Genomic DNA, 24,364 nt, shown 5'->3' with positions numbered 1-24,364 from the left:
GATTTGTTACTATAGTGCTGGAGCAATCTAGAAATGGAAAACTAGAAAACTAGAGCTCTCAGGAGTGGGGCAGGCATCAACACTTCTGAAATGTGAAAAGGAAGAACATCAAAGATGAATGCCCCGGAGTAAGCTGGTCTAGTAATAAAGTTGGTTGAAATTCAGCTTTATATACACATTGAGTATCTACATGTGACCTACTAGATATATAAAAAAGTGCCGTAGATTTGGAAAACCTTAAAATCACTTGACTGAGTTGGAAGAACATCAGCAAATTCACAGTGGCCTCAGGCTTCAGCCAGATTTAAATCTGCTCAAGAGCTGAATACCTCCTTCTGTCAGAAAACCCACTGTATGAATAAATTCCTCAAACATGTTGTACATCACAAACACTTATGGCTAAAATACATGAATTCACAAGGAAGCAGGTGTATTTTCAAACTCTTGCCCCACTCCTGCTCTAAACCCCAAAAGGAAACTCCAAGAGGTCAGTCGTTCACATGAGGAGTTTAAGGAGCCTCCAGGCTTGAAGTGCTTAGGCTCAGCTGAGTATCTCAGGAGACATCTGTCTGTCTGATGGGCGCACGCTGATTCCTGCCCACTTTTAGTGCAAAAAGATCGCAAATGCTGCAGAGGAGTACTGGAGACAGGTGGAGAGGAGAGAACTGAGATGGAGGGGTGGTGGCCATGCCAAATATTTTCCTTCTGAAACAAGACTTAAGAAGTCTGAAGTGCAACGTTCGTGGTGAGTGAGTGGCAAAGACCAGGCTGTAGATCCGCAGGGTGAGGTTCCCGCCCTGCTACTGGGTCTCACGGTCTGCAGGTGCACAGCCCTCTGGGCCCGCACCAACCCCCTAAGTGCACACTGGAGGTAGGTGTAGAGATAGTTATTGTAGGGAAGACAGTGACTCTCCACTAACTCGGGACCTTGTCTCTGTTCCTCCTCTGCCCCCACACACTCTGCTCTGCCCTCAGGCTGTGGTGAGTGGAGGCTGCCACATGAAAGGGCATGAAACCCTTCCTTGGAAGACTAGAGAGCCTAGGGCATTTTTATAAATAGCTACATAATTAATATGTTAACCACTTTGAAACACATGGCAAGTAGAATATTTATTTAAAAATAAATCTTAAAAATATCTATTTACAGTACAGTAAAGGGGGCATGTGCAAACAACAGAAAAAGGAAAGGGGGGGGTCAGTCCTACTGTGGAGAGTCCACCCTTTAGTGAGTTGGAGCAAATTCACCAACACCACTGGCTGAAGTGAGCTGTGGTGGCAGAGGATGACATTCAGCAAATACTAGTCTTGGTTTGCCTTTCGAACTGAAGAGAGGTGGGGAAGTGAGAAAGTACTGGGGTGGAGTTGGGTGGTGATGACGGGGTGAGCCACTGGAAGAGGCCCAGTATGGCAGGAGGGCTCATTTCACAAGCCAACAGGCCTCTAGCTCGCCCGCTCCAGGTGGACATTTGGAGGTGACCTGGAGGGGCCTTCCCAGTCCAAGTTGGCTTTTTGGAAGGAAGGGTAGATGTGGCAGGAGTTCTAGACACAGAAATCCTCTGAAAAAAGAAAAGGAAGAGGAAAAGAGGCAGGGGGGCTGGGGGCAGGGGGAGAAAGAGAGCGATGGGAAAAGGGGTTGGCGGGATAGACAAGAATGGATCTGAACGGAAATGCCACATCTTTCCTGTCAGGCAACAAAGATGAAGTATCTGAATTGCCAGGTAGACTCCCACATGGTGCAGGCGGCCCCATGATCCCCGAGCGCCTACACGGTCAAGTGTAGATCTCTGCTTCTGAGATCGAGGCATTACTCTTCTTCCTCATGAAACCAGAAAGGTCAGTGGTTGTAGCCCTTGTAGCAGGGAGGTGCAAGATCGAGTCTATCTATACACAAGATGGGAAAACTGGGTTGACTTGTAGTTCAGCTGGTTGTTGGGCATGAACTTGTGCAGCTCACTCTTTTTGCAGCAGGGGTCGTAATGGTAGGCGCTGAGACAGGCATCACAGGAAACTTTTGAACACTGGGTGCAAGTGTTGGTGGCGCCTGGACGGTTACAGAAGCCACAGCGGGAAGTGGCTGTGGTGGAGGGCTTGGATTTTGAGTGGAGGTGCGACAGTCGGTCAAGGCCCTGAGTCTGGCCCGCATACTTCTCTCGCAGAGATGGCCCCTGGGCCAGGCTGTCGTGGGAAGAGGCCTTGCCAGGGAAGGCGCTGGGCTTAGAGGCCGGGGGACAGGTGAGCAGGCTGTCGCAGCGCTGGCAAAGGGAGGAGCTGCAGGACAGACCGCAGTGTTGGCACTTGGATAGAGCAGACTCTTTGGCGGGGGGTGAACGCTTGTGGTAAAGGGGATGGGTATCATTTTTGACCAGCCAAACATCCGGCCTCAGGGCGTCCTGCCTCCGGTACGTGGCCCTAGGTTCAGAGTCTGTGTACAGATCCACGTCATCCTGAGCAGAGAAGTAGGTACTACGAAGCAGACCAAGACCATTATTGGGGGAAGAGGATGGGAGGTCATCTGGGCTGCCATGCGGAGAGTTGGACATGGTCAGGAGTGAGGGCGATGGCCGGACGATCTCGTCCTTGAGGTCATCCCCCAAGTCTGCTGCTACAGACTCCTTCCGCAGGCTCAAGGAGGTCTTCAGAGGTGGCTTCCGGCTCTCCCAGTAGCTGTCATAGGCGTCCACTGACCTTGAGGGCTTGGTCACTCGAGGTTTGTAGTAGTCCTTGGCTGCCCGCTCACTGGCTGACTTCTGGAGCGCCACACGGGCCATCGAGGCTGTTAAATGCTCTCGGCCTTCAGCCCGACGGCGCAGAGCATCTGAACAGCCACGCACATCTTCTGTGCTGCTTTTGCGTTCATTCACCACATCCAACTCAGAGTAACCCTTGTCCTTGACTTGTGAGTGGATTTCCAGCATCTGCTCACATTCTACCTTGGCCAGAAAGAGCTCAAAGGAGACCATCTTCACCTGGAGGGTTTCCACCAACTCTTTGAGCTTATATGCAGTGCCCAATTCGGGCACATAACCCAAGTAGTTCAGGATAGCTCGGATGTCCTCTTCCAGCAGCGTTGACTTGACGTAATAAACAAAGGGGCCTGTATAGGTCTAGAAGGAGGGGAGCAGAAAAAAAAAGATGGTGTTTTCTCTCTGAGGCACACAAAGGAAAATGTTTCAAAGCAAAGTACATCCAAGTCTGAACAGAAGCTTACAGGCAGAGGGGAGAGAATGATCTCAATAGTTTCTCTGTGGAAGGCAGAGGTGAATTCACCTATAGCTGAGTGCAGTGGTATAAGGGAAACAGCAAACCATTCCTCTCTCAAGCACAGCCTTTGACAGGCACTAGCTTTCTACGGGGTATATGGCAGTTCTGCTCTTCCTTCAATGAGGAGGAAGTAGGGCAAACACTGGTGAAGAAAGGGGATTGAATTAGAGGCAGAACACCCAACAAGCAATGTGAATGAACACAAGCATACCTCATCTTACTGTGCTTTGCAGACATCATGCTTTTTACACCAGGAAAAAAAATTACATATATACATATATATATATATATATATATGGAGTTCTGATGGTGCAGATGATGGTTAGCATTTAAAAAAATAATAAATTTGTGGGGTTGATTGGTGGCACACCTGGCTGAGTGCACAAGGAATTGAGTTCAAGCCCACACCTACAGGAGGAAGCTTTGCCAACAGTGAAACAGTGCAACAAGTATTTCTATCTCTCCCTCTTTATCTTTCTTCCCCTCTGTCTTTTCCTCTCTCTCCTATCTTTCCTTGCCCTCTTTTTCTCTGTCCCTATCTAAAATAGATGTAACACATATGTAAGAACTTAGGGATCAAGTGGTGGCACACAGTACAAAGCACAAGGACCTGTGCAGGCATGATTGAACCTGGGACCTCTGGAGCCTCAGGCCTGAGAGTCTCTTTGCATAACCATCATGCTGTCTACCCCTGCCCAGGTGCAGTCTGCTCTTCCAACCTCATGGCTCCAGATAAGTCAACTGTTAGAGACAGGGACTCAGTTAAGAGATGACACTAGACAGAGAATCTGCTATCTCAAAGGCTCCTGGGCACCTAGTGTGCCCGCAGGCAGAGGAGAGATCAGATTGGTACAAGCCTTCTCAAGATGAACTGGAAGGGGCAAGAAGGGAGAAGGGGAGACAGTGTGGAGCTAGGCCTTACCTTGATACTTCTAAACTCCTTCTTCCAAGGGTAGAGGAAGAGGTTGACACCCACCGTTTCAAGCACACTGAAGGCGCAGTGTAAAGCCCGCAGGCTAGAAGAGCTCAGTGAGCGCAAGGAGCTCTCCACCACCTCATAGAACTGGATTAGCCGGAATCGATAAAAAGGATCCACCTTATGCAGACTGAGCAGGGTCGAGGCCGCCACACGTAGGGACTCATCGCTGCCAGGTCGTTGTTTGCTGGGGGTCGTGTCCACTTTGCCCTCATGGAACTGCACATACTTCCGAAATAAGTCATCTTTATATTTTGTATCCATTGAACTGGGCTTCCCCATGCCATCCAGGGAGGGGGCTACCTTATCTCCTCCATGGCTTCTGGGTCAGATGCAGGCACATGGCTGAAAGGACCGACATGTTGCCAGCGGAGTGTTCTAGAAAGAGAAGAAGAGGCGCTTCATTCCTTGGAATGGCCCACCTACCAGCCTATGACTGCCGGGGCAAAACAAAAACCAGAACTGCTCTGTGCCTCGGGTCCTTTCTGCTCATTCATTCAACACGCTTACTGAACATACACCACCTCAGGTGGGGGGGGTGGGGAATAGATTCTAGTCCTTGTCTTTGCTGAGATCACAAATGAAAATTTTGACTTAGGGCACTTAACCTGGTTTTGTGGGGAGATAAAGAAGACAAACATCAGACTCCCCCCACCCGCGCTAGGTGGGCAGGAATAGTCCATCCAGTAGAGCACCATCCACAAAGACTGGGTTCAAGCCCCTGGCCTCCACTTAGGAGAACCATGTAAAAGGAAAGCTCCATAAGCAGTAGAGTTCTGTGTTCTCCCTGTCTGTCATCCTCTATATGGGAAGGAAGGAAGGATGGATGGAAGGGAGGAAGGAAAGACGGAACGGAGGCAGGCAGGGAGGGCCGGCCGGCCGGGCAGTGCCGCACCTGGTTGAGCACATGTAACAGTGCGCAAGGACCAGGGTTAGAGCCCGCCCCCACTCCCCACCTACAGGGGGAAAGCTTTGCCAGTGCTGAAGCAGTGCTGCAGGTGTCTCTCGGTCTCTATCTCCCTTTCCCTCTCAATGTCTGACTGTCTCTATCCAATAAATAAATATAACAAAAAAAAAGGAGGAGGAGGAGGAAAGGAAGGGTCTGCCAGGAGCAATGGAATCACATAGGAACAAAGCCTAGTGAAGCCCTGGCAGCAAAACAAAACAGAGCTGAGTAACAGGGCTTTTCCAAACAAAACTGTGGCAAAAGGTGTAAGAGCAGAGGTGTTATAGGAGGAAGGGCTGAGATAACACTTCTAGTGCCTACTATATACTGTGTACAGGGGCCTGCATGCACTAGGGTATCCATGCCATCAACTTAAATACCAGCAGAGATGGGTGATGTTCTTATATCCCCCGTTTTATAGATGCAAAAACCAAGATACAGACACTTCAAGGAAATTGGATATTGGCCAAAGTTACAGGACTAAGAGGAAGAGGTGAGATCATTGCCCAGAGTCCATGTACCTAACCACCACACCCTGCTTTCCTGAAGCAGGAAGGAGCTTGGATGTGAACAGAAAGAGGCTGATGGCGCCAAAGCACAGGAGAGTGATAGGTGGAGCTGTAGGCAGAAGCAGGATCCTGATCCCCAGTGTCTCAAAGAGCGGTTAAGAATTCTACATTTTGGCGGTGGGCGGTAGTGCAGCGGGTTAAGCGCACGTGGTGCAAAGCACAGGGACCATTGTAGGGATCCCGGTTCAAGCCCCTGGCTCCCCACCTGCAGGGGAGTCGCTTCACAAGCAGTGAAGCAGGTCTGCAAGCGTCTATCATTCTCTCCCCCTGTCCTCCCCTCCTCTCTCGATTTCTCTTTCCTATCCAACAACAAACGACATCAACAACAACAACAATAACCACAACAAGGCTACAACAACAAGGGCAACAAAAGGGGGGGAAATGGCTTCCAGGAGCAGTGGATTCATGGTGCAGGCACTGAGCCCCAGCAATAATCCTGGAGAAAAAAAAAAAAGAATTCTACATTTTGGGGCCAGGTGGTGGCATACCTGGTTAAGGACCAGGGTTCCAGCCCCCATTCCTACCAGTAGGTGGTAAGCCTCACGAGTGGTAAAGCAGTGTTACGGGTTTCTCTCTGCCTCTCTATTCCCCCCCCTTCACTCTCAATTTCTCTGACTTTATCTAAAAATAAAAGTAAAGGAAGGTGGGAGGTGGAGCCACTGAGAGTGGTGGATATGTTGTGTAAGCACTGAGCCAAACCCAAGTGATAACTCTGGTGGCATGAAGGAGGAGAAGGAGCTTTTATTCAGTCACATGCAGCCACTGGAGCACTTACTGCAATGGGGAGTTGTGCCTGTGACGTTAAAGAAACCACTCTGCCTGATGACCCTGGGCGAGCGCGCTTTTACCTTTGTTTGATGGCCTGCATCCCCTTTACCTTCAGTACATCTTACACTGCCAGGAGAGGAGAAAATGTTCTGAGCACGATTTATGCATATTTGCTATCTACGTGGCCTCTTGCTAGCAGAAGATGCACAGATCCAGCAATATTCTTGGTAATACAGCGCTACGAACAAATCTGAACTAGAAGGGTATTGCCAGGGGAAGATCAACAGGGTACAGGTGTTGTAATACAGCCAGGAGGCCTAGGAGTGAACCCTACCTCCACCAGCTCAAATCTCAGTTTTCTAATCTGAAAAAAGTGGGTTAACAATAGTACATATAGCCTCAGAGATGGTAGAAGGATGATGCACAATCAGTTAAATAAAGCCCTTGAGAGTGCAGCCTGGTATCAAAGCAAACCCTCAAAACATATCAGTAGTCACTCCTGGAGTCTGAAGGTATAATATCTGCAAGGTGCTCAGGATTCTCAAGAGAAAAAGATGAAAGTGGGGAAAATACCACTGACTGACAGGCTGATATGCTACGTAAGATTTTCATACCCACCTGGCCTACCTTTCTAACCACAAGCCCCCAGTGTACACAGAGGGATCAGTGCAGGGTGCTCAACGCATTTTCAAAACATCTGTTGTTTGAGTAAAGGTAGGGCCCTAATGGCTGTGGAGATGATTAGAGACAAAGGAAAAAAAAAAAAGGTCCAGGGCAATGGGATGGATCTTTAGCAGATCTGAGTTCAGCTCAGAAAGACTTAACAGCCAATAAACCTGGGTGGGGGTAGATAGCATAATGGTTATGCAAAAAGACTCTCATGCCTAAGACTTTAAAGTCTCAGGTTCAATTCCCTGTGCTGCCATAAGCTAGAGCTAAGCAGTGCTCTAGTAAAAAAGAAAAAAAAAAAAAAGCCAGTAAGCAAAATAAAATCAAACATGTCTCAACAAGTCACTGGGGAGATTTCTTGGAGTCTTCACTGTGGGGTGAGACATACAAGACAAACCAGGATACAGTGCAGTCATTTTCTTCTATCCAAGGGAACCCTATGCCTCAGGAACAAACATACCTGAGGAAACCACAAGGGCAGCTCCACTTGGAATAAATCTTACCTCTTGGGGGGTTGGGCTATAGCACAGTGGGTTAAGGGCACATGGTGTGAAACTCAAGGACCAGCGTAAGGATTCCAGTTTGAGTCCCGGGCTCCCCACCTATGGGGGGGGGGGTCGTTTCACAAGCGGTGAAGCAGGTCTACAGGTGTCTTTCTCTCCCCATCTGTCTTTCCCCTCCTCTCTCCATTTCTGTCCTATCTGACAACAACATCAATAACAACAATCACAACAATGATAAAAACAAAGGCAACATAAAAGAAAAATATAATATTTAAAAATAAATAAATTTTTAAAATTTGGTCAAGATCAAAGGCTCTCCCTGCTCTCTCTCCAAAGTGTCTTCTCCTCCCCTCTAACTTCTACCCACAAGGATCTTTTCTTTTTTTAATATTGTATTAATTTTCATTGTACTGGACAGACAGAAACCGAAAGAGGAAGGGGAAGGAGGGAAGGAGAGAGAGAAAGAGAGAGACCTACAGCACTGCTTCACTGCTCATGAAGCTTCTACCCTCCAAGGGGAGTCCATGAGCTTGAACCTGGTCCTTGCACCCTCTGATGCATGTGCTGAACCAAATGCTCCACTGCTTGATCCCTTGCTCTGATTCTTCCCACAGCTGGCTATTCTCATCACTGAGTCTCAGCTCAAATGGCATCCTCTCACAGGTCCTCCCTGGCAACCCAACTCCAGAATTCCCAGTCCCTCGGTCTAAAGCTACCCAGAGATAATCATACCTGAAATAATCGACTTTATGCATTCATCTACTAGCCTCTCTGTGTTGTGACCCATTTTCCAGTAAGTTCCACAAAGGCAAGAACCATGTCAGTTTTGCTTACCTGGATGCCTAAGGCAGAGCCCGACACATAATAGCCATTTGATGAAACATAGAAATGGCACAAGATGCAAACATTAAAAAATAGTAAAAGGGTGTGGTCTGGGAGGTGGCGCAGTGGATAAAGCATTGGACTCTCAAGCATGAGGTCCTGAGTTTGGTCCCTGGCAGCAAATGTGCCAGAGTGATGTCTGCTTCTTTCTCTCTCCTCCTATCTTTCTCATAAATAAAATCTTTTAAAAAATTAAATAAATAAATAATGTTTTGCATGTGAGAGGCCAACTATGTGCAAAACTGCACTTTTTGCTTTAACTGCATCATCTTGGTTAATTTTCACATTGATTCTATGGGGACATTAAGGCATAGCCCTTAGGCTCTGCCTAACAGAGCTTGAAATGGTTAGAGCTAGAAATTGAACCCAGGCCAGTAGGCGCTGAGCCCTGTACATCTTATTTACCTCACCCATTTATTGTTATGATTAGAACCATTCACCAATGTACTAGTACATGAGGACCCTCTGCTAAAATGAAATCCACAAGACAGCCCCAAGACTTAAGAGAGGGAAAGAATAAAAAAGGGAAACAGGTTCTGAAAGACCAAGCCACTAATCCAAAACCACAAGGCTAGAAAAAAATGAATCCATGACTTGAACCTAAATCTGATGCCAAACTGTGACTCAGGCTCTAAGCTGTGACGCTTTTAAAAGCAAAGTTATCAGGGGGCCAGGCAGCAGTACAGCGGGTTAAATGCACATGGCATAAAGTGCAAGGACCAGCTCAAGGATCCTGTTTGGAGCCCCCAGCTCCCCACCTGCAGGTGTGTGAAGGTGTGTGTGTGTGTGTGTGTGTGTGTGTGTGTGTGTTTACAGGTGGTGAAGCAGGCATCTATCTTCTCTCCTCTCTCTGTCCTGACAGCAATAACAACAACAATAAACAACAAGGGCAACAGAAGGGGGGGAGCATCCAAGAGCAGTGGATTCCTAGTGCAGGCACCAAACCCCAGTGGTAACCCTGGATACAGGACCCCCCCCACCCCGCCCGGAAAAAAAAAGAAAAAAAAAAAAGGCTAAATTATCTGTTGCACAGCTCTACAGGAGAGGTCTGGGCTAAATTAGAATACCCTATGGCAGGTCAAGCAGATTGGGATTGAAAAATTCCTATAGTAGCAAAAGTCACGTCTTCCTGCACAAAATGAGACTGGGAGAGTCACCGATATTTATGATGCAAGCTTCAAGGCCAAGGGAAGAGCTGGACAAAGATGGACCAGTGATGAAGAAGCTGACATCATCCCTACTGAATACATTTTCTGAGAATACAGACTGCACTGTAACTGGTCAGAGCTGGCATCTCTTCTGAGCACAGAGACAGCAATTTATTCCCAACCTTCTGCAGGAACAATCACAACAGTGTGGTTTCCAGAAGACCAAGACAATGCAATGACAGAAGCCATTAATTTCTCCAAGCAACTCAAGGACTGAAAAGCCAAGGCATGCCAGTCTGACAGGGTGGAAAAAAATGGCACTGTGAGCATCCTTAACACAGAGCCAGACCAGTGCCCAGTCAACAGTCCTGGTCAGCACTTTCTATACCCACAATCTGTGCCACTTTGAAAAGCAAATCAGTTAAATACACAGAGACAGCGCTGTCAAGGCAGCACTGAGTTCTTTTTTTTTAAACATCTTGGAGCAAAGCTGTATCTGCTTAAAAGTCCCCCTGAATGAAAATGAAGTGATTCTGCGTAGCAAAGCAGTAAGTAGCTTGGCTTTACCTCAGCTGGACCATTCAAGCAGAAATGTTCCCAAGCATCATTTGAAGGCGCCCCCTCCCTGCAAAAACAGAAGCTATTTTGGTCCCAGCAGTGCCCCAGTCCACAGGTTTCCAGATCCCTGATCGCGCCTCAGCTCCAACAGCAGCCAGAGGAGAGCCGATCAACCCCCTCCTCCTCCTCCGCATCCCCTTCCTCTGCACGCCAAGTCGCAGGCTCCTGAGACACATCCAAGGCATTTTCCGCGGGCTGTGAGACACCAGAGGGTTCCCACAAGCTCAACAGCTTCCAGAGAAATTCAGAGCGAGGCATCCAAACCTCTGAAAATAACCTCCCCGGTGCCGAAAGTCGGCTTCCCTGGTGGCAGCTGCCAGTCTCGGGAGGGTTCTGAAGGAAGCAGCTTCTCCTCGCAGAGAACAGAAGCCGCGGTCTGCTGTTCCTGGCTTCGTGTCTCCCGACATCTCTGAGGGCCACATCAGTTACGGGGAAAAAAAAAAAAAAAAAAAACCCGTCTCAAACTCAGGTCCTCCCGCCACCGGTGTGTGTATGAATTACCAGCAGCCACCGTTTACTGGATTTCTGTTGTGTGCCAGGGACCGAGCTGCACGAGATCGTCATGTCATCTCATTCCCACTATGCCTCTATCCGGCAGGTTCACTCCCATTCAACACACTAGGTAGATAACAGGCTCGAGAGATGAAGCGGCGAAGACTGAGCCCAAGGTCACAGAGTGGGTGCACGTCCAGCTCCAAGCCGGAGCCCGGGCTGGGGACCCCCGCGTCTCACTGCCTCCCGGTGGGACCGCGGTGTCCGGCTGCCCCGCTAGTAGCCGACGCGGGAGGAGCTCCTCCCGAGCCGCCCGGAGCCACGCAAAGCCAGTCCCGGGAGACTGTGAGGCCGCTCCTGGAGGAGGGGGAACCCTGAGGACAAGCCGGAGCCCCAGGATTTGAAAGGCGGACTCACCCGTGGCGAGTGGACCCAGCTCGCGGACCCGCGGAGCCCCACCGAGTCAGGCGCCCCCTCCGCCCGGGAAGTTCCGGAGACCGTTTCCGCCCGCGGGCGTCCCGCACTCACCTAGGCAACCGCCAGCGAGGACGCGCGGCCAGAGGAAAAAAAAGAAGAAGAGCGGGGCAGCTGTCGGCGCCCGGCCCCGCTGGGCTCTCGCCGCTCCCGCCGGCTGCAAGGAACCGAGAGCAGCAACCGGGGGGCAGAAGCGACCCGGAAACACTCTGCCAGGAAGTGACGTCTTTAGGAGGCGGGTCCAAAGGGAGGTCGGGGCGCAGCTGCGTGCTGGACTGGGGAGAGACTGATGCCGGCTGGTGGCGAAGGAAGAAACCCGAGACCGAAGGGTAGGCCGAGATGCCTGAGGGTCTCCCTTTGGGGCCTGAAAGGCGGCTGCTGCCACTGAGGTTGAGACCCGGAAATAAACGGTCCGGAAATGACGCACGCCATCGGACCCAGGGTGGCGGCTGGTCGGGTTGTCATGGGAACTGATGGAGGCTGGAGCTGGGAGTGCAGACCCCACAGCCCGCGGCCGGCCTCCGCCTCCTGGTCGAGCCGGCTAGAAACTCCCAGCGGCGCTCCCGCGGCACCTAGGCAGGAGCTGACTTTTGGACCCTTCGCCCCTACTTTACAGTTGGGAATACTGAGGCTCCAGGAGAGCAAGTGAAATGTCCAGTATGGACGGAGACTGAATCCAACCTTAAGAAGATACAAGATGCGGGTTGGGCGGTAGCGCAGCGGGTTGAGCACACGTGGCGCAAAGTGCAAGGACCGGCCTAAGGATCCCGGCTCGAGCCCCCGGCTACCCCACTTGTAGGGGAGTCGCTTTACAGGCGGTGAAGCAGGTCTGCAGGTGTCTGTCTTTCTCTCCCCCTCTGTCTTCCCCTCCTCTCTCCATTTCTCTCTGTCCTATCCAACAACGAACGACGTCAACAACAAGGGCAATAAAAGGGGGGGGGGGGATGCCCTCCAGGAGCAGTGGATTCATGGTGCAGGCACTGAACCCCAGCAATAACCCTGGAGGCAAAAAAAAGTTTTTTTAAAGATACTAGGTGTTATATAGTCTATTGATTAAGAACTGGGTTTCCCAGTTTTGCATTTGCCAGTTTGAATGAGTTACTTAACCTTTCTCATTTTTTTCTTTCTTTTTTTATTTTTAATTTCTATTTTAGATAGGGAGACAGAAATAAAGCACAGCATAGAAGCTTCCTTCAGTGCAGTGGGGTACAGTCACATGCATAGCAAAGCATCGCATTATCCAAACAGCTGTTTTTCTGGCCTTGCTTAAACTAAGCCTTAACTTTCCAACCTATAAAATGGAATAATAATATGACCACTTAATGAGGTTCGTGTGAGAGGCGAGTTAAACAAAACCGCTTATTACAATAATTGACATATAGTAAATATCAAAGTACACGTTATGCTTTAAGTCTGATGAAGTCAGAGGAAATAGCCTTCCTCTGTCCTTAACTTCCCTAAATGAAAGCCAGAGCTGGAGAGAACTTTCCCAAATCTTGCCTTGCTCATCAACTTTTCACCAGGTATTGCATGCTTTGTGTTGGCATCAGTCCTGGTGTCTTAGCCCATCTCTTCATGGATTTTTCTGCCCTCTGGGGCCCAGAGATCCCCGGAGGACTCAGTTGTTGTGGTTCACCACTCACTCCCTAGTATTTGCAAAATACCTAGCAATACATGTTCACATTTCTGTTGAATTGTGTTTACAATTTTATCATTCATTTTCTCTAACTTAGATGTTTAGTGAAACCTCACATCCCACTCCATGACAAGTTCTGTTAATCCCCACATACTAGACTCCCGCATATCATACTGTTTTACTCTCTGTGCCTCAATGTGCTGTTTTCTCAGTATAAGTGTTCTTCCCCTCACTTCTTTTTTTTTTTTTTTTTTTTGCCTCCAGGGTTATCGCTGGGGCTTGGTGTCAGCACTACAAATCCGCTGCTCCTGGAGGCTATTTTTTCCATTTTGTTGCCTCTGTTGTTGTCATTGTTATTGTTGTCGTAGCTGTTGTTGTTGGGTAGGACAGATAGAAATCGAGAGAGGAGGCTTCCCCTCACTACTTCTTACCTGCTTCCTGGGCTTCCAGCTTCACTGCCTTTCTGAAGCTTTCTCTGATTCCTCCATTTCTCTAGGCAAAGACTTTCCTCTGTTCCTTACAATACTGTCTTTCATAATTTTACCTCAGCTCTTAACACGGGGTGGGGAGGGGGATATATATATATATATGCTGAGTGGTGGCACACCTGGTTGAGTGCACAAGTTATAATGCACAAGGACCCAGGTTTGAACCCCAAGTCCCTACCAGCAGGGGAAAGTTTTTTGAGTGGATGAAGCAGTGTTGCAGGTGTCTCTCTGTCTCTCTCTCTCTCTCTCTCTCTCTCTATTACCCCCTTCCCTCTCGATTTGTGGCTGTTTCTACCCAATAAAGATAATAAATAATTATATATCCAACACCTCTGCAAGATCTGGAACACCATATTCATCTGTTTCCCCTAAACTCTGTACGTCTGGTCACAAGGTACCCAACATGTTCCTTAATTCCAAGATTCTCTCTTGGGCAGGTGGTGGTGGCATAGCTGCTTGAGAGCACACATTACCATGCATAAAGATCCAGGTTCAAACCCTGGTCCCTGCTTGCAGGGGAAAGTTTCACAAGCAGTGAAATAGTGCTACAGATGTCTCTCTTCCTCTCCCTCACTATTTTCCTCTTTCCATTTCAATTTCTCTGTCTTTATTCAAAATTAATTAAATAAATGCTCTTTAAAAAAAATACTCTTGGGAGTTGGGTGGTAGCAGGTTAAGCGCAGGTAGCGCAAAGCACAAGGACCAGAGTAAGGATCCCAGTTCAAGCCCCCGGCTCCCCATCTGCAGGGGAGTCGCTTTACAGGCAGTGAAGCAGGTCTGCAGGTATCTATCTTTCTCTCCCCCTCTCTGTCTTCCCTTCCTCTCTCCATTTCTCTCTGTGCTGTCCAACAACAATGACATCAATAACAACAAAAATAACTACAATGGGGGTCGGGCGGTGGCGCAGTGGGTTAAGCGCATGTGGCGCAAAGCGCAAGGACCGGCGTAAGGATCCCGGTTCGAGCCCCCGGCTCCCCACCTGCAGGGGAGTCGCTTCACAGGCGGTGAAGCAGGTCTGCAGGTGTCTATCTTTCTCTCCCCTTCTCTGTCTTCCCCTCCTCTCTCCATTTCTCTCTGTCCTATCCAACAACGAATTGCATCAACAAGGGCAATAACAATAATAACCACAACGAAGCTACAACAAGGGCAACAAAAAGGGGGGAAAAAATGGCCTCCAGGAGCGGTGGATTCATGGTGCAGGCACCGAGCCCAGCAATAACCCTGGAAGAGGAAAGAAAAAAAAATAAAATAACTACAATAAAACAACAAGAGCAACAAAAGGGAATAAATAAATAAAAATAAATATTTAAAAAGTTTTTTAAAATAGTCTTATTATGGGAGTCGGGCTGTAGCGCAGCGGGTTAAGCGCAGGTGGTGCAAAGCACAAGGACTGGCATAAGGATCCCGGTTCGAACCCCGGCTCCCCACCTGCAGGGGAGTCGCTTCACAGGCGGTGAAGCAGGTCTGCAGGTGTCTATCTTTCTCTCCTCCTCTCTGTCTTCTCCTCCTCTCTCCATTTCTCTCTGTCCTATCCAACAACAACAACAATAATAACTACAACAATAAAACAACAAGGGCAACAAAAGGGAATAAAAAAATAAATATTTTTTTAAAAAGTCTTATTATGGTGGTTATATTTGTGAGTTGGGAGGGTGAGGACACAGGACTATGGTTGTGGGTGTGGTATGGAGCTATACACTAGCCTTACAACCTTATAGCCTACTATTAACCACATAAATTTAAAAATTTAAATATATATATATGTATATATACTCTGATCTGTCAGTCTTTTCATTTCAAGTTTAAAAACAGCTTCTCTCTTACCTGGAAAAATGGTGAATCTGTCTCAGTAATCAGTGTTGTACTACACAGAAAACCATTTGGAAAGCCAGCACCCTGCCTTTCAAACAGGAGCCATTCTTATTTAACCTGTTGCTGTCTGAGTACCTCTCAAGGTTTTTGTGCACATCTTTAACAACTCATGGTTAGGTCCCCTATATATCACCGGAAAGATGATGTTTATAAGAGATCCAGCTTAAAAATTACCAAGAAGCTTTCTTTTTTCAGCTGGATTGTAAACTGTCTTTGTAATAACTCAAATTTTCTCACTGGAAAATCATTACATATGTGACTGCTAATAAGTCCCTTCTAGCTTTGTGGTCAGTCAAAAGGGAAACAGACGTTTTAAAGGATTTTACCAGTGATTGACACTTATTGAGATTCTAATATCTCATGTCAGGAAAAAGTCTAACGTGTCAGAGCAAGAGAACACCATGTACCTCATACACAGGGCTGAAAGTCTGAGACTGCTCTTCTTGGTGATGTATACTCACAAGAACACCCTTTTCTGATGTTATTACATAATGATTATCAGATTATATAACAATCATGTGACAATGATTAGGCACCTCTACTTACTAAAAGCCAACAGTAAGAACAATCTCCTACTTCATGTTACACATGTACAAACTATATTTTACTATTGATTGTAAACCATTAATCCTCCAATAAAGAAAAAAAAAGAATGTTATAATATATAATTCCTACAGCTCAACAACCAGAAGATAGTTTATTTTTTATTTTTTTATTGGTTTAATTTTTTTTTTTTTTGCCTTCAGTGTTATTGTTGGGGCTCCGTGCCTGCACCATGAATCCACTGCTCCTGGAGACCATTTTTTTCCCCTTTTTGTTGTTCCCCTTGTGGTGGTTATTGTTGCCGTTGATGTCGTTCATTGTTGGATAGGACAGAAAGAAATGAAGAGAGATGGGGAAGACAGAGAGGGGGAGAGAAACATAGACACCTGCACACCTGCTTCAATGCCTGTGAAGCAACTCCCCTGCAGGTGGGGAGTCGGGCTCGAACCAGGATCTTCACGCGGGTCCATGCGCTTTGCGCCATGTGCACTTAACCCGCCGCGCTACCGCCCAACCCCCTATTGTTTTAATTCTAAAAGACAAATCCGTTAGATAAGAGGGATACAATTTCCACCCACCAGAATTATGCATCCCAACAATTCAATTTTATTTATTTATTTCCTTTTGTTGCCCTTGTTTTATTATTGTAGTTATTATTGTTATTGATGTCGTTGTTGGATAGAACAGAGAGAAATGGAGAGAGATGGGAAAGACAAAGGGGGGAGAGAAAGACAACTGCAGACCTGCTTCACCACCTGTGAAGTGACTCCCCTGCAGGTGGGGAGCTGGGGTCTCCAGCCGTCCTTGCACTTTGCGCCACCTGCGCTTAACCCGCTGCGCTACCGCCCGACTCTCCCAATAATTCAATTTAAAATGGGCAAAAGACTGAGCAAATATTCCTCCAAAGAAGATGTACAAATGGGGGAGGGGTGTGGGCAGTGGCACATCCAATGAAGTGTACATAGTAGTAAGTGCAAGGACCTGTGCCAGGATCTTGGTTTGAGCCCCCAGCTCCCCACCTGCAGGGGAAGTTCACTTCAGAAGTGGTGAATCAAATGCAAGTGTCTATCTTTCTCTCTCTCCCACTCTCTCCCTCTCTCGCGCAATTTCTCTCTTACCTATCCAATTAAAAAAAAAAATGTCCACCAGGAGCAGTGGATTTGTAATGTGAGCACCAAGCCCCAGAGGCAGGAAAAAGAAAAGAAGAAAATATACAAATGGCCAATAAGCACACACAAGGAACACATTAACCAGTAGTGAGATACAAATCAAACCGTGAAATTCAACTTCACACCTACTATGAACAAAATGGCTGTAATTTGCCTTTTAGAAGGAAGAGAATAAACTTTGACATGGATCTTGAAAAACTGGAAACCTTGTACATTGCTGTTCAGCATGTAAAATGGTGTCAGAAACAGATTTCCAGTTTCCCTTCCTGATGATAACTACTGGTACCTTATACTCACTAATCTCTCTAATGGAACTTATCCTGGATTTCTAGATAATTTCTTAGCTTTAGTACTGAAAGCCTCACATCTTGGGAACCCCACCTGCCCCAGGCAAACCAAGACTGCTGGTCACTCTAACTTCCAGAGATATCTACTCATTATACATACACATAAACATGTACTCAACATCTGTGTGCTGTTCTAACTGAAAGTTTATCTTGAAGATCATTCTATAGTAGCTATATATTCACTTAACATATATGTATGGAGTTATTTACCATTTTTTTAGTCACTGTTTTAGAAGGTAAAAGATATACTAGTTGAGAAAAAAAAAATTCCTGTCCAAAAGAGAGAAACCAAAAAAACAAACAAAAAAATAAAGATCCCCAAATTATTGTCCATATGGAGTTGATATACTAGTGATTTAAAAAAAAAAAAAAAGGCTTATTTGGGAGTTGGGCGGTAGCGCTGGGGGTTAAGCGCACGTTGCGCAAAGCACAAGGACCAGCATCCCGGTTCGAGCCACTGGCTCCCTACCTGCAGTGGAGTCCTTTCACAGGCGGTGAAGCAGGTCTGCAGGTGTCTCTCTCTTTCTCCCTCTCTGTCTTCCCCTCCTTTCTCCATTTCTCTTTGTCCTATCCAACAACGACGACATCAGCAACAACAATAACAATAAGTACAACAACAATAAAAAACAACAAGGGCAACAAAAGGGAAAATAAATAAATAGGTATAAAAACTTTTTTAAAAATTAAAAAAAGATACAGTAGTAGAGTAAACAAAAATTCCTGTCCAAAAGAGAGAAAGAAAAGAAACAGAAACAAACAAACAAAAAAATTAAGACCCCAAATTATAATCCACATGAAGTTGATATACCAGTGATTTTTTTAAAAAATGTCTTATTCTGGAGTCGGGCGGTAGCGCAGCGGGTTAAGCGCAGGTGGCGCAAAGCGCAAGGACCTGTGTAAGAATCCCGATTCGACCCCCGTCTCCCTACCTGCAGGGACCTCACTTCACAGGTGGTGAAGCAGGTCTGCAGGAGTCTATCTTTCTCTCCCCCTCTGTGTTCCCCTCCTCCCTCCATTTCTGTCTGTGCTATCCAACAACGACAACATCAATAACAACAATAACAATAACTACAACAATAAAACAACAAGGGCAACAAAAGGGAATAAATAAATGACTTATTCATTTAAGTGTTATTAATTTATGTTTTAGTAAATTATAAATTTAATTTATTTATTGTTTTTAACATATTTATTTTAATTAATTTTTAATATTGATTTATTTTCCCTTTTGTTGTCCTTGTTTTTTATTATTATTGTAGTTATTATTGTTGTAATTGATGTCGTCGTTGTTAGATAGGACGGAGAGAAGTGGAGAGAGGAGGGGAACACAGAGCGATGAGAAAAAGACACCTGCAAACCTGCTTCACCCCGTGAAGCGACTCCCCTGCAGGAGGGGAGCCGGGGGCTCCAACCGGGATTCTTATGCCGGTCCCTGCGCTTTGTGCCACGTGGGCTTCCCACCTGCAGGGGAGTCGCTTCACAAGCGGTGAAGCAGGTCTGCAGGTGTCTATCTCTCCCCCTCTGTCTTGGCCGCCTCTCTCCATTTCTCTCTGTCCTATCTAACAGCAACGACATCAATAACAACAACAACAATAATAACTACAACAACAATAAAAAACAATGGCAACAAAAAAAGGGGAAAATAAATAATTTTTAAAAAGATGACTTGGAATAAAATAAAATCTTCTCAAAGTTGTAGCTGGAGGTAGCTCTACTGCATGGACTTGCATGCTTGAGGTTCCTAGTTTGATCCTTGACTCTGTATGTACCAGAGTGGTGTCTTCCTCTCTGTTTCATGTAAAACTCTCATATGTAATAACTAAAGTGTTCATTTGCTTTGTTTTTCTGCAAAATCATGTGTTTCAGTTCTCTAGATTCCACGTATCTGGTAATTGTCTTTTGCCTTTTTTGCTAAGCACTTTGCAAAATGGTCGCTTCCAGTTCCATCCATTTTGTCTCAAAGGACACAATATCTTTTTTTTTCACCAGAGAGGTAGAAAGAGAGTGAAAGAGACCACAGCAAGAAGTTTCTTCTAACATTGTGGGGGTCAGGCTCCAACCTTGGTCACATGACAAAGCAGCACACTATCTAAGTGAGCTATTTTGCCAGCCCATAGCATCATTTAAAAAAATATTTAATTAATTAATTAATTTTTTCATTCATGAGAAATACAGGAAGAAAGAAAGAACCAGACATCATTCTGGTACATGTGCTGCCAGGGATTGAACACAGGACCTCAGGCTTGAGATGAATGTTTTACCCATCACCTCCCAGATTACCATTTTATTTTTATTGCAGAGTAGTAGTCTGTTGAGTATATATATGCCATAACTTCTTTTTCTTTTTTTTTAATTTAATTTTATTTATTCCCTTTTGTTGCCCTTGTTGTTTTATTGTTGTAGTTATTATTGTTGTTATTGATGTCGTTGTTGTTGGATAGGACAGAGAGAAATGGAGAGAGGAGGGGAAGACAGAAAGGTGGAGAGAAAGATAGACACCTGAAGACCTGTTCCACCACCTGTGAAACGACTCCCCTGCTGGTGGGGAGCCGGGAGCTGGAACCAGGATCCTTGTGCTTTGCCCCGCCTACACTTAACCCGCCGGACTCCTGATAACTTTTTTTTTTTCTTTCTTTCTTTCTTTCTCTCTTTCTTTTTACCAGAGCATTGCTCAGCTCTGGTTTATGGCAGTACAGGGGATTGAACCTGGGATTTCAGAGCCTCAGGCATGAGAGTCTCTTTGCATAACCATTATATTATCTACCCCTGACTCATAACTTCTTTTTTTATATTCTTTAAAATATTTATGTATTCTCTTTTGTTGCCCTTGTTGTTTTATTGTTGTAGTTATTATTGTTGTTATTATTGATGTTGTTGTTGCATAGGACAGAAAGAAATGGAGCTGGAGCAAGGAGGGGAAGACAGAGGGGGAAAGATAGACACCTGCCGACCTGCTTCACCACTTGTGAAGTGACTCCCCTGCAGGTGAGGAGCCAGGGGCTCTCTCTGGGATTCACGCCAGTCCTTACACTCTGCGCCACTGCGCTTAACCTGCTGTGCTACCGCCCGACTTCCCCATAACTTCTTTTATTAATTTTAAATAACTCCTTTTTAATTTTTTTGTTTTATCATTTATTTATTTACTATATAGAGACAGCCAGAAATGGGTAGGAAGGGGAGTGGTAGAGAGACAGAGACACCTGCAGTCCTGGTCCACCCCTCGTGAAGCTTTCCCTTTGCAGGTGGGTCCAGGGGCTCAAACCCAGGTCCTTGAGCATTGTAACATGTGCACTCAACCAGGTGCGCCACCACCCAGCTCCTAAATAACTTCTTTTTTAGTTTTAGTTTATGCATTTGTTTGTTGGGTAAAAACAGGAAGTAATCAAGAAGGGAAGGAGAGATAGAGATGGAGAGAGAAAAAGAGACATTTGTAACACTGCTTCACCAACTGTGAACCTTTCCCTTGCAGGTGGGAACCAGGGGCTTGAACCTGGGTCCTTGAGCATTGTAACATGCATGCCCTACCAAGTGTACCACCATCTGGCCCCTAATCCCATAATTTCTTTGTTTAGTCATCTAGGCAGTTAGGCTGCTTTCATTCTTTGACTATTGTGAATAATGCAGCAATAAACATAGGGATGCATATATCCCTTGGAATGTCATGTCTTTTGGATAAATGCCTGGATCACAAGGTAGTTCTATCTTTATTTGTTTAAGGATCTTGCATAAGATCTTCCAAAGAGGCTGCACCAGTTGCATTCCCACCAACAGTGTAGCAGAGTCCTTTTAGTTTGTGAAGGTTTAAAACAAAACTTCTTTCCCAATCCAGTGTCAGGCAGCCCCCCTGCTCTGCTCCATCGCTGATACTATGGTCTATTTACATAATCATTGTTTTGCCCGAGACCCACCCTGCCTGCAGAGTATTAATTAATCCCACTGGTTAAAACCTTCACGACAGCTGCTATGGAAGCTTTCTGCCTTTGCTCTTTTCTTCACCCCCTCTGCTAGCCATTTCCTTTTCCCACTTGCCACTTACGGTTAAAGATATATATAAAGGCGTTGTCTCTGATCAATAAAGGCATTGCGTTCCCGCTCTGCCACAAGTTCCCGGTTCCTCTCCAGCATCGCTAAGTAAGCAGCAGCCCAGGTTGGCTCCGGTCAAGTTCTGTCCAACCCAGAGAGCACATGCCCGGAAAGAAACACACTCACGAGCCCGGCAATCCAGATTCACATCACCATCACAAGATCTCAGATGAGTGGGGCCAGGCAGTGGCACATCTGGCTAAGTGTACACACTACAGTGCACAAGGACCCACTTTCACGCCCCTGGTCCCCAACAGCAGGGGAATACTTCACAAGTGGTGAAGCAGGGCTGCAGGTGTCTAGCTATCTCTTTCCCTCCTCCTCCTCCTTCCTCTTTTTATTTTTTTGTTGTAGTTATTATTATTGTTGTTATTGATGTCGTCATTGTTAGATAGGACAGACAGAAATGGAGAGAGGAGGGGAAGACAGAGGGGGAGAGAAAGATAGACACATACAGACCTGCTTTACAGCTTGTGAAGCAACTGCCCTGCAGGTGGGGAGCTTGGAACTTGAACCGGGATCCTTAGGCGGGTCCTTGCACTTTGCGCCAGGTGTGCTTAACCCACTGCGTTACTAACGCCCAACTCCCCCTTTTTAATATTTTATTTATTTTTAAAATTTGTTTATATTTATTTTCCCTTTTGTTGCCCTTTTTATTATTGTAGGTATTATTGTTGTTGTTATTTATGTCATTGTTGTTAGATAGGACAGAGAAATGGAGAGAGAAGGGGAAGAGAAAGATAGATACCTGCAGACCTGGGACAGAGAAAATGGGGGGGGAGGGGAAGACAGAGAGGGAGAGAAAGACAAACAACTGCTTCACGGCTTGTGAAACAACTGCCCTGCAGGTGGGGAGCCAGGGCTGGAACCTGGATCCTTACACTGGTCCTTGAGCTTTGTGCCATGTGTGCCTAACCCGCTGCACTACTGCCCAACTCCCAATATTTTATTTTATTTTATTTATGTATTTATTTATTTATTTACCAGAGCACTGCTCAGCTCTGGCTTATGGTGGTGCTGGAGATTGAACCTAGGACTTTGGAGCCTCAGGCATGACAGTTTCTTTACATAATCATTATGCTGTCTCCCCAGCCCTTTCTTTCCCTTCTTATCTCCCTTCCCTTCTCACTTTCTTTTTTATTTATTTATTCCCTTTTGTTGCCCTTGTTGTTTTGTTTTTACTGTTGTAGTTATTATTGTTATTGTTGATGTCGTCCTTGTTGGATAGGACAGAGAGAAATGGAGAGAGGAGAGGAAGACAGAGAGGGGGAGAAAAAGATAGACACCTGCAGACCTGCTTCACTGCTTGCAATGCGACTCCCCAGCAGGTGAGGAGGCTCGAACCCTGATCCTTATGCCAGTCCTTGCGCTGCCTGCGTTTAACCCATTGAGCTACCGCCTGACTTCCCCCCATCCCCCTGTCACAATTTCTTTCCGTCTTATCCAATAATAAGTAAAATATTTTTAAGAAATCTCAGGTGGGGTAGATAGCATAATGGTTATGCAAAGAGACTTTCATGCCTGAGGCTCCAGAGATGAGCAGTGCTCTGGTAAAAATAAATTAAAAACCACTTGAGAGGAGCTACCCCAAGCTAAAGTAATAGAGGGGGTTATTATAGCAAACATTTGTCTCAAGAACATTAAGGGAAAATGGGAAGGCACCCATTTATTCACATTATCAGGCAGATAGTTCCTGAAAAGCAAGAATGTGGGAAAGTGAGAAGACTGGCAGTGTATTTGCAGGTGAGGAAAGATATGTGGTGACATTTTCAATGTAGATACCTAGGAAAACCAAGAAGGGAATAGAAGATTTAGTCTAGTCTCTGCAGTGAGGGTGGGTGGGGGCAGGAGGGATAGTGTAGGCTAATGGCTCTCAAACTAAGCCTTCTACTCATCACATAGGTCTCACCAGGTAACTCACAAAGGCAAAACCTCAGACACCAGCCCTAATGAGTGCTGAATCTGAAAATGTGAGGTACTTGTTTGCTTGTTTTTTTTTATTTACGTATTTATTCCCTTTTGTTGCCCTTGTTGTTTTTTTTATTGTTGTAGTTATTGATGTCAACGTTGTTGGCCAGGACAGAGAGAAATGGAGAGGGGAGGGGAAGACAGAGAGGAGGAGAGAAAGACACCTGCAGACCAGCTTCACCGCTTGTGATGCAGGTGCGGAGCCGGGGGCTCAAACCAGGATCTTTTTTTTTTTTTTTTTTAAACCAGGATCCTTAATGCAAGTCCTTGCGCTTTGTGCCACGTGCGATTAACCTGCTGTGCTGCTGCGCTACCTCCAGACTCCTGTTTGCTTGTTTTAAAAGATTATTTTTGCGGAGTTGGGTGGTAGCTCAGCGGTTATTGGCGCAAAGGGCACGACCGGCCTTAGGATCCCGGTTCCAGCCGGCTCCCCCACCTGCAGGGCAGTCGTTTCACAGGCGATAAAGCAGGTCTGCAGGTGTCAAAAAAAAAAAAAAAAGATTGTTTATGGGCGGAAGGTAGATAGCATAATGATTATGCAAAGAGACTCTCATGCCTGAGGCTCTGAAGTCCCAAATTCAATCCCCACATCACCAGCCAGAGCTGAGCAGTGCTCTTATAAATAAATAAATAAATAATTTATGAGAGAAACCAAAAGAGAGAATGAGAAAGAAAAATGAGAACCAGAGCATCACTGTAGTACATGTGACACTGGGGATCAAACCCAGGACCTCATGCTTGAGAGTCCAACACTTCATCATCCACTGGGTCACCTCCTGGGCTATGAGGCTGTTATTTTAAGAAGCACCGTCCGAAGCACCGTCCTCCCGGTGACTTGGATACACACTAGAGTTTGAGAATGACTCGAATTCGTAAGTGCTTAGCAGCCAAAAATAGATACACAGTGTTCTGACTCTTTTTCTGTATTAAAAGGGAATTAAATATGTCTGTG

The 24,364-nt window shown here is 46.2% G+C and overlaps 1 protein-coding gene across 2 annotated transcripts; it reads right to left on the bottom strand.

The window, feature by feature from the left end:
• Positions 1-1,091: 1,091 nt before the first annotated feature.
• SPATA2 (spermatogenesis associated 2) lies at positions 1,092-11,500 on the bottom strand. Of its 2 annotated transcripts, none has more exons than XM_007533177.3 (3): positions 11,361-11,500; positions 4,184-4,615; positions 1,092-3,104 (listed from the first exon to the last, which is right to left on the bottom strand). In XM_007533177.3, exons 2-3 carry the CDS (start codon positions 4,517-4,519, stop codon positions 1,878-1,880), a joined length of 1,563 nt encoding a protein of 520 aa, XP_007533239.1. In that variant the 5' UTR covers positions 4,520-4,615; positions 11,361-11,500; the 3' UTR covers positions 1,092-1,877. The 2 variants fall into 2 exon arrangements, with proteins under 2 accessions (XP_007533239.1, XP_060041483.1); XM_060185500.1 differs by having other exon boundaries at positions 4,358-4,615.
• Positions 11,501-24,364: the final 12,864 nt, after the last annotated feature.

Source organism: Erinaceus europaeus, chromosome 1 (assembly GCF_950295315.1).
Source record: "Erinaceus europaeus chromosome 1, mEriEur2.1, whole genome shotgun sequence".
NCBI classification, from domain to species: Eukaryota; Metazoa; Chordata; class Mammalia; order Eulipotyphla; family Erinaceidae; genus Erinaceus; species Erinaceus europaeus.
This window is presented reverse-complemented; position numbering and strand designations above follow the sequence as displayed.